Source organism: Pecten maximus, chromosome 2, assembly GCF_902652985.1.
Source record: "Pecten maximus chromosome 2, xPecMax1.1, whole genome shotgun sequence".
In the NCBI taxonomy this organism is placed as follows: domain Eukaryota; kingdom Metazoa; phylum Mollusca; class Bivalvia; order Pectinida; family Pectinidae; genus Pecten; species Pecten maximus.
This window is the reverse complement of record NC_047016.1, coordinates 53850542-53864941: the sequence shown is the minus strand read 5'-3', so window position 1 is coordinate 53864941 and position 14400 is coordinate 53850542. Positions and strand designations below refer to the sequence as shown.

The following is a 14400-nucleotide window of genomic DNA, read 5'->3' as shown; positions in this document are numbered from 1 at the left end:
TTTATAATTTGGTTGACTACACTATATCAACATTGCTCGGTGAAAAAAATGATAATTAGGCTTACCATTGATATCATAAACATAGTGTCCATTGCCACTACCAACCATATGAGGAGTGGTTGTTGGTTTCAACCCAAATATTACTGTTGTGCGTCCTAAAAATTAACGGGAGCGCACTCCGAAATAACAACCAATCACTATTGAGAATAGCCGTCGCTCCGACTTCCTTTCCACATGTGAGCCGATAATTTCACCATCCGTCAACGATGGCTCACTATAACTTTAAGAAAATCACGGTTGTACCACCCGCAAAGGTAACTATATCCACGCCATATTTGACTTGGGATTCTACTTAATTGAATGGGTCAACTGTTAGCCCATGAGAATAAACGATATTAAAATCATACTGAATAACTGCGATGAGTGTTCGTTGAGGACATTTTTCTGTCATTTTCGTCTGTTTTTGTTTCGCAGTCGTCGTGTTCAAACGAGTATGTATTGTCACCATCTGTGTAAAATCGTGATCAGACTCAGAATCCAACATCAGCGAACTTATTTTCATGAATAATTGTCAAAATAGTCGACTAGAATCTTTCTACCCGCAGGTGGGTGTTATGTTCATGATTGTCTGCTGAGGGGACTCTAATAAGCAGACATATTTTTTTTCTACTTTTGTATATACACACGTATTCCCATAGATCCTAAATGTTGTAAGAACGTCATATTATCATGTCAAACTACCAGTAACAAACGAACCAAACTATATTTATCTGAAAAAAAGCTTTATGTTGCTACCACATCTGTACATCATTCTTGTTTTATTGCAGGACTTTGTTGATATTGTTTTATCCAAAACCCAACGAAAAACACCAACAGTTGTTCACAAACACTACAAGATCTCCAGAATAAGAACATTTTACATGCGAAAAATCAAGTTTGCCTCTCAAACGTTTCATGACAAGTTCACTCAGATTATACAAGAATTCCCTAAACTAGAGGTGAGTATAGAAATTTTTTACACGTGAACCAAATATGTTATATTTAAGACTCAAAGTATTGAAAGTGATTGTCTCAGACTTTCTTACAACTTTTGTAATGATATATATTGCGGGTTGAATGAAGTGGAATCCTTTTTGTTTGCTGGGGCAGTCAGATGAATGGTGCAATTTATTGTTTGCCTAATAAATTAAGCATTGAATAAAAGTATTTAATGAACATAGCTTTATAATTACATATTATAATTGTATACGGTTTCCTGACTAATATAAAAAATATTCTAAAAGTATTGGTTTTGAAAGTTTTTTTCCTTTTTGAGATAATGAAAAGTGAAAAATGTTATTGATGATTTATCCAGGATGTCCATCCATTCTATGCTGACCTGATGAATGTGCTGTATGACAAGGATCATTACAAACTCGCCCTCGGCCAGATCAACACTGCCCGTCATCTCATCGACAAGTATGATTTTAATATATCATTTTCTAGTTTTATTGAAATCAGAAACCAAGCTTTTAGTTGACTCTTTGCCTTTTACAGTTTCAGAAGTTAAATAATTACCATTTTGTAGAAATCTTGTCAGACCATGTCAAATAATCATATTCGTCCCTTCAATTGAAAGAGTAAAATTAAAGCCACTTAGGGGAACAGAGATGGAAATATGAATATTATATATACATGTATATTGCATACTAAGATATTTTTGCCTGCTTTCATTAATTGATAATTAAACAAATTTGTATTAGATTTTATATGTTGTTCAAATGTTGATTTGCAAATAAGAATTCAAATACAATACACATTTTGATCTAAATCACTTGCATAGCAAGATGCTGTTAAAAGGGAAAGGGAATCAAGAAATCTAAATTTTTTGTTGGAAATTATAAAAATCAATAAGAATGTATAATGGAGAGCTTCAGCAACCATATGTTTAAAAAGGGAATCACAGAAATTTTGTGTGCATGATGTCATCAATTTATGTGGTCTTGTGTTTTCTACACACATAGCAACAACTTGTAGTGCAGCAATTATATACAAGTGCAAACTTGCAGATAATTGTGTTTGAATGTATACATATATGTTATAAATTTCTTTTACAACATTTTCCAGATAATGTCAATGTGTATGTGTATACGTAGCGCTAGCCTATAAATGCAATTGTGTTTCAATGTATATGTCATAAATTTTATTTACAATATTTTCCAGATAATATCACTCTATATGTTTATGTGTAACCTATATGCACTCATACACATCAGGTTGCTCAACTTTTCTATTAAGTGTCAATTAAATAAATTCTATAGCAGCATTTTACAACCCCTCACATAATATGTATACATCCCTATTGTTTATAGGACAGGTATATGATATTTAACTGATGATCTTCATCTTCAGTGTGGCCAAAGATTACTACCGACTGCTGAAGTACGGTGATTCCCTGTACAGATGTAAACAGCTGAAAAAAGCTGCCTTAGGAAGGTGAGTGGACGAATTCTGATTGTCAAATTATAGGCATATCAAAATAAAAGGGCTAAAGAGTTACTGTAAAATATTCGTGGTCTGAGGCTCTAGGTTTATCAAACTAGGGCCACCAATGCAATTCAAGTGATGCATTAAAATAATATATGAATCCATATATTTTCTCCAGGAACCACATTTACATTGGTTCTCTTTATTTTTGGGGCTGTCATGAGGGTTAGACATTTTGCTGAAATAACCCAGAAGTTAGTATGATTCAATTTCCTTATTGATAAAAATATAATTATTTAAAAAAAATGTTTCATGTGTCCATTACAAGTAGTTCAGTGTAAACTAACATGTGAATCATCCAGATATGCTAAATTAAACAGTTCAGGATATTCTTTATTCTGGATTTAGAAATTGTTAAAACGAAAAAACAAACTGAATAATTATTATGTGGTTCACATGTTGATAATTTGACTCACAGGATGTGCACAGTAATGAAGCGTCAGAAACAGAGTTTGGAGTACCTGGAGCAGGTACGACAACATCTCTCTCGTCTGCCATCAATAGACCCCAACACCAGGACGCTGCTGATCTGTGGTTTTCCTAACGTCGGCAAATCTAGCTTCATTAACAAGGTAAGATAATATACCAGTTTAGTGGTGATCGTGACACCTTTAGATTTTACTTGTTAAAACCTTAAATAGCTATTCAGTTCAACCTTGTGTCTTATTCCAAAAGCGATTTCATTATTTTAGTGGGTCTCAATTGTTAAAAAAAACTCAAGTTTGAAACTTCATCCAGTAGAAACGGCCTTCTAATCCAGATTTCAAAGTTACCTTTTGTTTCCATGGTGGCTAATTTCAAACAATCAGAATATAAAGTTACTTTCCTTTGTACAAACATGATAAGAATGCTTGTTTAGGTACACTCTGTAGTTTTCTTTTGTTTTAAATATGATAATTTGTGTTGTAATGTCTAAATGATATTCAAAAGGTCAATGCAAGCTGTGAACATCTTTGCTTAATCTGACCAGACAACAGTATGGACCTCAGACAACAGTATAGACCTCAGACAACAGTATAGACCTCAGACAACAGTATAGACCTCAGACAACAGTATAGACCTCAGACAACAGTATAGACCTCAGACAACAGTATAGACCTCAGACAACAGTAAACTCAGACAACAGTATAGACCTCAGACAACAGTATGGACCTCAGACAACAGTATTGACCTCAGACAACAGTAACCTCAGACAACAGTAACCTCAGACAACAGTAAACTCAGACAACAGTACAGACCTCAGACAACAGTATAGACCTCAGACAACAGTATGGACCTCGGACAACAGTATGGACCTCAGACAACAGTATAGACCTCAGACAACAGTATAGACCTCGGACAACAGTATGGACCTCGGACAACAGTATGGACCTCAGACAACAGTATGGACCTCAGACAACAGTAAATACCTCAAACAACAGTATAGACCTCAGACAACAGTATGGACCTCAGACAACAGTATAGACCTCAGACAACAGTATAGACCTCAGACAACAGTATGGACCTCAGACAACAGTATGGACCTCAGATAACAGTATAGACCTCAGACATCAGTATGGACATCAGACAACAGTGTAGACCTCAGACAACAGTATAGACCTCAGACAGCAGTGTAGACCTCAGACAGCAGTGTAGACCTCAGACAACAGTATGGACCTCAGACAACAGTATAGACCTCAGACAGTAGTGTAGACCTCAGACAACAGTGTAGACCTCAGACAACAGTGTAGACCTCAGACAACAGTATGGACCTCAAACAACAGTATGGACCTCAGACAGTAGTGTAGACCTCAGACAACAGTATGGACCTCAGACAACAGTATAGACCTCAGACAGTAGTGTAGACCTCAGACAACAGTGTAGACCTCAGACAACAGTGTAGACCTCAGACAACAGTATGGACCTCAAACAACAGTATGGACCTCAGACAACAGTAACCTCAGACAACAGTAACCTCAGACAACAGTAACCTCAGACAACAGTAACCTCAGACAACAGTGTAGACCTCAGACAACAGTGTAGACCTCAGACAACAGTATGGACCTCGGACAACAGTATGGACCTCAGACAACAGTATAGACCTCAGACAACAGTATAGACCTCAGACAGTAGTGTAGACCTCAGACAACAGTGTGGACCTCAGACAACGGTATGGACATCAGACAACAGTATAGACCTTAGACAGTAGTGTAGACCTCAGACAACAGTGTGGACCTCAGCCAACAGTGTGGACCTCAGACAACGGTATGGACCTCGGATAACAGTATGGATCTCAGACATCAGTATAGACCTCAGACAACAGTGTAGACCTCAGCCAACAGTATAGACCTCAGACAACAGTATGGACCTCAAACAACAGTATAGACCCCAAACAACAGTATGGACCTCAGACAACAGTATGGACCTCAGACAACAGTATGGACCTCAGACAACAGTATAGACCTCAGACAACAGTATGGACCTCAGACAACAGTATGGACCTCAGACAACAGTATGGACCTCAGACAACAGTATGGACGTCAAACAACAGTATGGACCTCAGACAACAGTATAGACCTCAGACAACAGTATAGACCTCAGACAGTAGTGTAGACCTCAGACAACAGTGTGGACCTCAGACAACGGTATGGACATCAGACAACAGTATAGACCTCAGACAGTAGTGTAGACCTCAGACAACAGTGTGGACCTCAGCCAACAGTGTGGACCTCAGACAACGGTATGGACCTCGGACAACAGTATGGATCTCAGACATCAGTATAGACCTCAGACAACAGTATAGACCTCAGACAACAGTATAGACCTCAGACAGTAGTGTAGACCTCAGACAACAGTATGGACCCTGAGAAACGTTCTGCACAATCCAAACATGTCCGTAATATGAGTATTAACCCAAATGATGGCAGTGCTGTATATTTTGTGACTTTCGTCATTACAGATAACTCGGGCAGATGTAGAGGTCCAACCTTACGCCTTCACAACCAAGTCCCTATTTGTTGGTCATACAGATTACAAGTACCTACGATGGCAGGTGTGTAAAATATAGAAATCATCTGTCCAAATAATGGGTGTTTGTGGCGACATGAAGGTAAAATATTTTGGTGGCGGTGTGGTTAAGGTGTCCTGACGCTTTATCACTAGCCACCTCTTGGTCTCTAGTTCGAAACCCACATGGGGCAGTTGCCTGGTACTGACCTTATGTCGGTGTTTTTTCTCAAGGTACTCCAGCTTTGTTCCACCTCCAAAACCTGGCACATCGTTAAATGATCCTGGCTGTTCATAGGACGTTAAACAAAATAAATCATATTATAGATGTGTAAAATAAAGAAACCATCTGTCCAAATAATGTGTGTTTGTGGTAATGAGAAGGTCAAACATAGGGGAGATCAAATATAAGTCCTAATTTTACAAGGGGGTTCGATGAAGAGTGTGACATTATTTGTTACAGCAGTTCATTAAATAATCTAGTTTTCTTGTGCTTTGGATGGAAACATATACACTCAACCAAAACAAAAAACAAAAACACAGGAAGATTTTGATTATCAACACTTTCTAAACCAAACACTGTGCTCTAGATTGTTCTATTATATGTCCCAAGTTCAAGGACACTTGATATGGTGTGATCTCATCCTTCGACGACATTCTTTTTACAGGTAGTTGATACACCTGGGATTCTAGATCACTCATTGGAGGACAGAAACACAATAGAGATGCAGGCCATCACAGCTCTAGCTCATCTACGGTCAGCCGTCCTGTACATCATGGACGTGTCCGAACAGTGCGGTCACTCCCTAGAACAACAGGTTAGATATAAGTGGGGTTGAACTCGGTTCACTCTCATAAAATTCTTGAAAATTTGTGTCAAAAATTAAAAAGAAAAAATCTTTGATAAACAGTTTTTTTTCTGTGAATCTAAATTCTTCACTTTGAAAAGAATTTAATTGCAAGTTTTAGTAAAGAAAGACTTGAAATCACTGCAGATACAGGAAAATTTTCAGCTATTGAAACTTAACCTTACATCAGACATGCTTTTTTATGTAAAATCTGATGTTCATTATTTCTCTGAGGTCAGATCTGTGTAATGTAAGAGTTGCCTCCCTTGAAATGTTATTATTTTGTTTCAAAGTCACTTCATTTTGATTTATTTCATCCAACAATAGAAAAAGATTTTGTTAGCCGAGTATGTTGTCTGATATAATTTCTAACATATATACATATATTAACCAGTCCAATTAACCTATGAAGATTCCAAGTATAAATATTGAGCTTATAAGAGTTGGCTGTAATGATTGTTACAGGCGTAGAGCTCTATTAAATATATTTTCTATCAGATGTTGATATTAATGATACTTACCTTTGTTTTCTGCATTGGAATCAATTTATGTCCTACATAAGACTAATGATATATTTTTCTTTGTTTCAGCATAACCTTTTCAGCAGTATAAAACCTCTGTTTTCAAACAAACCTCTTATTGTCGTAGCCAACAAAATTGATGTAACAAAAGTAGAAGATCTTCCAGAAGACAAACAGGTAACAATTTGTTGTACTGTCTAAATACTGAGGGCATTTGACCTGGGCACTAAAACGTAACATGTATCTAAATACTGAGGGCATTTGACCTGGGCACTAAAACGTAACATGTATCTAAATACTGAGGGCATTTGACCTGGGCACTAAAACGTAATATATATCTAAATACTGAGGGCATTTGACCTGGGCACTCAAACATAATATATATCTAAATACTGAGGGCATTTGACCTGGGCACTCAAACGTTACATATATCTAAATACTGAGGGCATTTGACTTGGGCACTCAAACGTTACATATCTAAATACTGAGGGCATTTGACCTGGGCACTCAAACGTTACATGTATCTAAATACTGAGGGCATTTGACTTGGACAGTAAAACAAAATTTATCTAAATACTGAGGGCATTTGACTTGGACAGTAAAACAAAATTTATCTAAATACTGAGGGCATTTGACTTGGGCACTCAAACGTTACATATATCTAAATACTGAGGGCATTTGACCTGGGCACTCAAACGTTACATGTATCTAAATACTGAGGGCATTTGACCTGGGCACTCAAACGTTACATGTATCTAAATACTGAGGGCATTTGACCTGGGCACTCAAACGTTACATATATCTAAATACTGAGGGCATTTGACCTGGGCACTAAAACATGATAAGATTGAGTTACGATCTAATATTTACTGAGACATTTACTTGGTATTTATGAACAATTTAATGTAACAGTAATTGTGTAAACATTGTTTTGTGGAGAAAAAAATGATCTCAGTGTGAATGAATTGAATACTGGAAGCTGTTACAAACTGGAAGCTGTTACAAACTGGAAGCTGTTACAATACTTGATGATGTTTAATTTTCTTTCCAGCAAATATTTAAAGATTTTGAAGAAGAAAATATTCCAGTATTACACATGAGTACTCTGACAGAGGAGGGAGTTATGCAGGTTAAAACTGATGTAAGTTCCTTTCCTGACCTTAAACCCCGAGTTTCTTACCTGACCTCAATACCCGAGATTCTTACCTGATCTCAATACCTGAGTTTCTTACCTGATCTCAATACCTGAGTTTCTTACCTGACGTCAATACCTGAGTATTTTGATTATTGAGCTGTTTGTCCATATCCACCTGACAACTAATGAACTCAATGTTTTGAAACCGTCTTCTGTAATGTTGAAAAAAGTATGAACGAAACAGTCACAGTCCTATTTATTGAATTAAATATGTAGTGTTTGATTCACACATCTGTGTGTATGTCACTGTTAGATCAACATATACTGATGTACATGACCCCTGTTTAAAAGGTTCTGATTGTAAATTTCTAATTTAATCAATTTTATTACCAGAAAATAACAAGATGTAAATAAATATATAACTAACAAGTGTTTATTTTCCTACAGGCATGTGAAAAACTTTTAGCTCACAGAATAGAGACGAAAATAAAATTGAAGAAAGTGTCGGACGTAATGAACCGATTACATGTGGCCATGCCAGCTAAAAGAGACAGCAAGGTACACCTTGTAGTGAGAATTGTCTGTGATTGAAGTTATCATTTACAATCAAATAAATAAACGTAATAACCTATCAATTTCCTTTGACATATAATCTGTCATGAAAGACATTTTGATTTGTTAAGTCTCGAGAGGGACACAATTTCTTGTCCGTATAAACATGGTGTAACATGACATCATTGACAGACTTTTCCAATGTTTACAGGAGAGACCGCCATGCATACCACCAGGAAGGCTTAGGAAAGAACAGGCAATGGACACCGGAATCAAGAAAAAGACAGTACGTTATTACAGATCAGTTTGACATTGTTGTAGTTCTTTGTGGTGGCCGAGTGGATAATTTGTCCCGACACTTTATCACTAGTCCGCCACCTCCTGGTAACCAGTTTAAAACCCACGCTGGGCAGTTGCCTGGTATTGACTGTAGACCGGTGGTTTTTCTCCGGGTACTCCGGCTTTCCTCCACCTCCAAAACCTGGCACGTCCTTAAATGACCTTGGCTGTTAATAGGACGTTAAAGAAAATAACCATAAACCAAACCAAGTTCTTTTTCATTATAACATGTTACAATGGAAACACTAACATTTTGAAACTCTTAATCTGATACTATAAAAACAAAAATAAAGCCTTAGATACTAAGTTTGAACATCTGACATTTTGCTTCATTGTTAATTGTTCATGTCTTTCTGCCGAGTATGTGTTGAAATTATACTTTCTGTGTCTCCCTTGACAATGCCTCACTTTTGGCCTTTAGTTGAGCGTTCGCCCCTGTGAGGAAGGCTTTGGGTTCTGTCCCCTAGCCGAGACATACAAGTTTTTAAAAATGGTAGTTGCTACTCCTGCTTAGCTCTCAGCATATTTGGAGTGGGACGACTGGTTCGCCTGTTGTCAGTATAATGTGACCGGATGGGGTGTGCTGCTGGGTGTCTTCGGCAGTAGGCTTCAGTGAGGTAGCACTATAAATCGGCAAAAGTTCCGGCCTATCACAAGGAGACTTAACACGAACATACCGCAGCCTCCCAAAACACACATACCCACTCACCACACACATGCATGTCGCACGCACGGGAGGCCGTCCTTAAATGACCTTAGCTGTTAATAGGACATAGAAAAGTGTGTGTATAGTACAACATGCTATCAGAAATGGATTTGATATCATAATATGAGACAATTTAATTTGTAGGAGCGAGACTTGGAGCTGGAGCAGGGAGACGATTACTACCTGGATCTTAGGAGTAAGTGTTAAGAGTTTGGTATCATCTGTGGAAATGTGCTGTTTAGGAGTGATAGACTTCTGTACCCACTGAAACTGTGGTGTTGGATCTCGATTCTAGGAACAGGAGACAAAATTTAGTTATAATAAATGCTAAATCTTGATTCTAGGAACAGGAGACAAAATTAAGTTGTAATAAATGCCAAATCTTGATTCTAGGAACAGGAGACAAAATTAAGTTGTAATAAATGCCAAATCTTGATTCTAGGAACAGGAGACAAAATTAAGTTGTAATAAATGCTAAATTTTGATTCTAGGAACAGGAGACAAAATTAAGTTGTAATAAATGCCAAATCTTGATTCTACGAACAGGAGACAAAATTAAGTTGTAATAAATGCCAAATCTTGATTCTAGGAACAGGAGACAAAATTAAGTTGTAATAAATGCTAAATTTTGATTCTAGAAACAGGAGATAGAATTTGTTTTAATTTTCACTTTGTGCAAATGTCTTATACATGTATGTGTTTTGCAGAAAACTGGGATTTAGTCAAAAAAGACCAGACATATGATGTCATCCCCGAAATCTGGCAAGGTCACAATGTGGCAGACTTTATAGATCCAGATATCATGGAGGTTAGTATAGATCATATTCATATTATAATTTTACTGTATGCAGGTCATTATATGTCTCAAGACTAGCTCGAACAATCACCTCATTGAATTGACCAAAAGTGGGAATCAAATCTTTAATTAATTTCATAAATCATACTCTTTTATTAAAAAAAAGAAATTGGGAAATTTTACCGACACATTGTGGACACTTTGTTCCTATATGCTTGTTTTTAGAGAATTGTATTTCATCTTAAATTTGTTTTGTGTCCCATTTCCAGAAACTTGATGTACTTGAGAAAGAGGAGGACTTACGAGAAAAGGCTGGTTACTATAACAACGAGAGCAGTGAAGAGGATGAGGAGATGAAATTTATAAGACGCACAGCCAAGAAGTGAGATTATATTATGTAGCCGAGGTTCCCTATTGTATAATGTTTTGTAATAAGCCTGTGTTACTTTGGCTAATGATGATATGGTTGTAAATTCTCTGTTGCCTGAGAGCTTTTCATTGTTAGCCGTGAATGTCTCAGTAAATGACAGGATGGCCCTTCTACATGTATTCCAGTTGAGAACTGACTTAACCTCAGCTTTTCAGGACCTTTCCCTCATTTGCTAAATCTTTGTTTTTATGTTGATAAGTTTCTGCTATATAAAAAATAATCTGCAGAATCAAGCATTGTATGAGGTCATTGTAATCGGGTATTTATTTTGTCAGGATTAAAGAAAAGAGGAAGATAATGACAATTGAATCAAGAGAGAAACGCCGCATTAACAAGCCTCGTCTGCCAAAGAAAGCACAGAAGATTGACGCAAATGACATGGCGGCTGATATGGGAGAAATGGGTGTGGAGATTGAAGGAGGGGTGAGTTACCTCCCTTGTCTGAGAATAATCAAAGGGGACAAATGGATATAAAGATCAAAGAATAGGCAAAACTCTTGTCTGAGCATTACGAGATTGATATGCATGAACAGATGGAAATAAAGGTTAAGGAATTATGAATTACCTCCCTTGTCTGAGAATTCGGAAGCAGACATCAGAAGATTTGGGAATGTAAGTGGAAAAGGGGGTACGCTAACTCTTCCCATGTCTAATTTAGAATTGATATGTATATTGGGAGAAATAGGAGTGGAAGTTAAAGGAGTGGAGAGTTGTCTCCCATGTCTGATGATTTAGAGGCTGATTTACTGTATATCCATATTTGGAGAAAGGAGAGTTGAAGTTAGAGGAGAGAGAGTTATCTCCCATGTCTGATGAATTGGGAGTGGAAGTTGAAGGAATGAGGAGTTATCTCCCATGTCTGATGATTTAGAGGTTGTTCTAGTGTATATCCATATTGATCCATATTGGGAGAAATGGGAGTGGAAGTTAAAGAAGGAGTTATCTCCCATGTCTGTTGATATGAAGGTTGGAGTTATCTCCCATGTCTGATGATTTAGAGGTTAATGTCTATATTGGGAGAAATAGGAGTGGAAGTTAAGTGTGGGAGGTGTTGCCTCCCATGTCTGAAAAGGCTTTCATGGCGAGAACTGAAAACACCAGAGGTTGAAGAATTTGGAACTGTTCACCCATATCTCTCGCAACCAACATGATATTTTCAAAAACTTTTTTTTTTAAATACATGAACATCTGAAATTATATTGATGTGTCTTCAGTAGATTCAACATTACCCATACCATGGCTACTTAAAGAAGTGTAATGGATAAGGAGTTTTGTTTATTGAAAATGTGTTTCTGTTTTTAGACTCATTTGGCTAGAGCTAGGTCCAGGAGTGCCACCAGACAAGCCCAGAAAAGGAAACGCAGCGAGTCCACTGCTATGGAAAGTACTGCCAAGACTAGGAGCCAGAGTCGCTCAAAGATGCCAAGGGATAAATCTGGTGTTCGGGATGTTGTGGTGAGTATTGGGAGGGTTGATTTGTGGGGATGGTTATAGTAGTGGTGTATAGAGAGATAGATAGTGACAAACTTATTATAGGTTTATTACATACCACAAATCTTCTGTTACTATTAAATGAAGCATTAACTGCAACATGTTCCACAAATTATGACTGCATCCTTTTTAGCTCGTCTCTTCGAAGAAGAGTGAGAGCTTATGTCGTCACTCCGGCGTCGGCGTTGGTTTTTCAAATGTTAAATTTTTGGTGCAAGTGTTGAAAGGCATAGTAATTTATGGTAATATGGTCCCTGTGGGGGTTAAACTATCCCCTGCCGGAGTTAAACTAACAGATTTTTTGGAAAAAAAACAGATTTTTGAAAATTTTTGGACTTAGAAAATTTTTGCGTTAAGTTTTTGGTGCAAGTGTTGAAAGGTATTAATACATCACTTTATAATTGTACTAGGGTGCTGATATTTGGCAATAGAGTCCCTATGGAGTAAGACAATCCCTTCATGGAGTAAAACTTTTAAAAAAATTGGATTTTTTCTTTTTTAAATCTGTGTTTTTTTGTTTTTGTTTTTAAATCTTTGGACTTTGTGTTAAGTTTATGTTGTGAGTGTTGAAAGGCATAGTAATACATTGTATTAGGTTCCCTGTGGGGGTTAAACTATCCCTTGCCAGAGTTAAACTGAAATATTTTTTTGGGGAAAAAACACATTTTAAAAATTTTTTGTGCAAATGTTGAAAGCTATAAACACATCACTTTATGATTGTACTATGGTGCTGATATTTGGTAAAAGAGTCCCTATGGAGTTACACTATCCCTTCTTGGGGGTGAAACTGAAAATAAAACAATGTGAAAATGCTCACAATTGACAATTTATACTGGTCCACAGTTTTCAAGGGAGACAACTCTCATTAGGATAATATTTTGTCAAAAAATTGAAGAAATATGTCCAAAAGCAATTACATTTGTTTTTAATATATTCATTTAATCTACAACAGCATAGCTTGTCTCCCGAATGTTTGTCAATAAATAATTTATATATATATAAATTGGTATGGTTTTGAAAATTGCATGAATTCACAAAACATAATCTGATCAAGTAAACAATATAAATATTATTAAAGCAATTTGCGAAACCATTCCAATTAATATATTTTAATCATTTATTGACAAACATTTGCGAGACGAGCTATGCTGTTCTCCAACAGCTCTTGTTACCATATTGTAGAACTGATATCTTAATGTAGAGCTGGCTGTGTAATAGTAAGGATAGAATATATTTATTACATGATTTTCACAGAAGATTTAAATGACTCATGAATAACTTGGAATTGATACTGTATGGACGGTCAAAATTTAAGGGATAAAATGTATCATTTCAGTACCTTTTATGTTGTTGTTTGTCTCTTTATAGATGGCCACCAAGGTGAAGAAGATTGCAAGGAAAGCACAAGTTCCACGAAACAGAGATGCCAAGAAGGGTGAGGGTGATCGGGTGATCCTTAACATGATGCCAAAACATCTGTACGCTGGTAAACGTGGAACTGGCAAAACGCAGCGGCGTTAAAAAGAACAGATGGGTGGAATACAGACATCAACAAACATCAATACACATCCTCGTAACATAAGTGTGTCTGTAACAAGGATGATTCTTGCACAGACATAAATTGGTTTTGGTGAGACAAAATACCAATATTTTGTTGGTATATCTTGAGCCAGAAAGATTATTAAGTGATAAACAACGACAAAACAATGAAAATTGACAAAGCTGTAATTTTCATAACGTGACCGTGACTTTAATCCGTAACATCAGCGATCATATTGTGATCGTGACTTAAATCCGTAACATCAACCATGTTTTACCCTTTCAATAAATTAATTTGATGATGGTGGATAAATGTTTGACTTGTTTTTGAAACACTACAGTATAATTGTGAAGGAGACCCGATTATCAAAATTTGTGTATCTCCTGATGTTTAATGTTAATTGCATATTTTATTGAGTTCAGGCCACAGTATTGTATAAAAAGAAACCTAAGAAAATAAACAGAAATCTTTAGAAATATTGATGCAAACATCCCTTTTTTTAAGTCACCAATAATCAGTAACCTTGTGCTA

At 36.6% G+C, this 14400-nt stretch overlaps 1 protein-coding gene across 1 annotated transcript; it reads left to right on the top strand.

The window, feature by feature from the left end:
• Nucleotides 1-187: 187 nt before the first annotated feature.
• On the top strand, nt 188-14175 carry LOC117322506 (nucleolar GTP-binding protein 1-like). Its single transcript, XM_033877466.1, has 17 exons — nt 188-314; nt 828-998; nt 1355-1458; nt 2392-2475; nt 2945-3098; nt 5465-5557; nt 6180-6329; nt 6950-7057; nt 7932-8021; nt 8463-8573; nt 8779-8853; nt 9757-9808; nt 10320-10420; nt 10678-10790; nt 11114-11261; nt 12141-12293; nt 13698-14175. The coding sequence occupies exons 1-17, from the start codon at nt 267-269 to the stop codon at nt 13848-13850; spliced, it is 1908 nt and encodes a 635-aa protein (XP_033733357.1). The 5' UTR covers nt 188-266; the 3' UTR covers nt 13851-14175.
• The last annotated feature ends 225 nt before the right edge of the window (nt 14176-14400 follow it).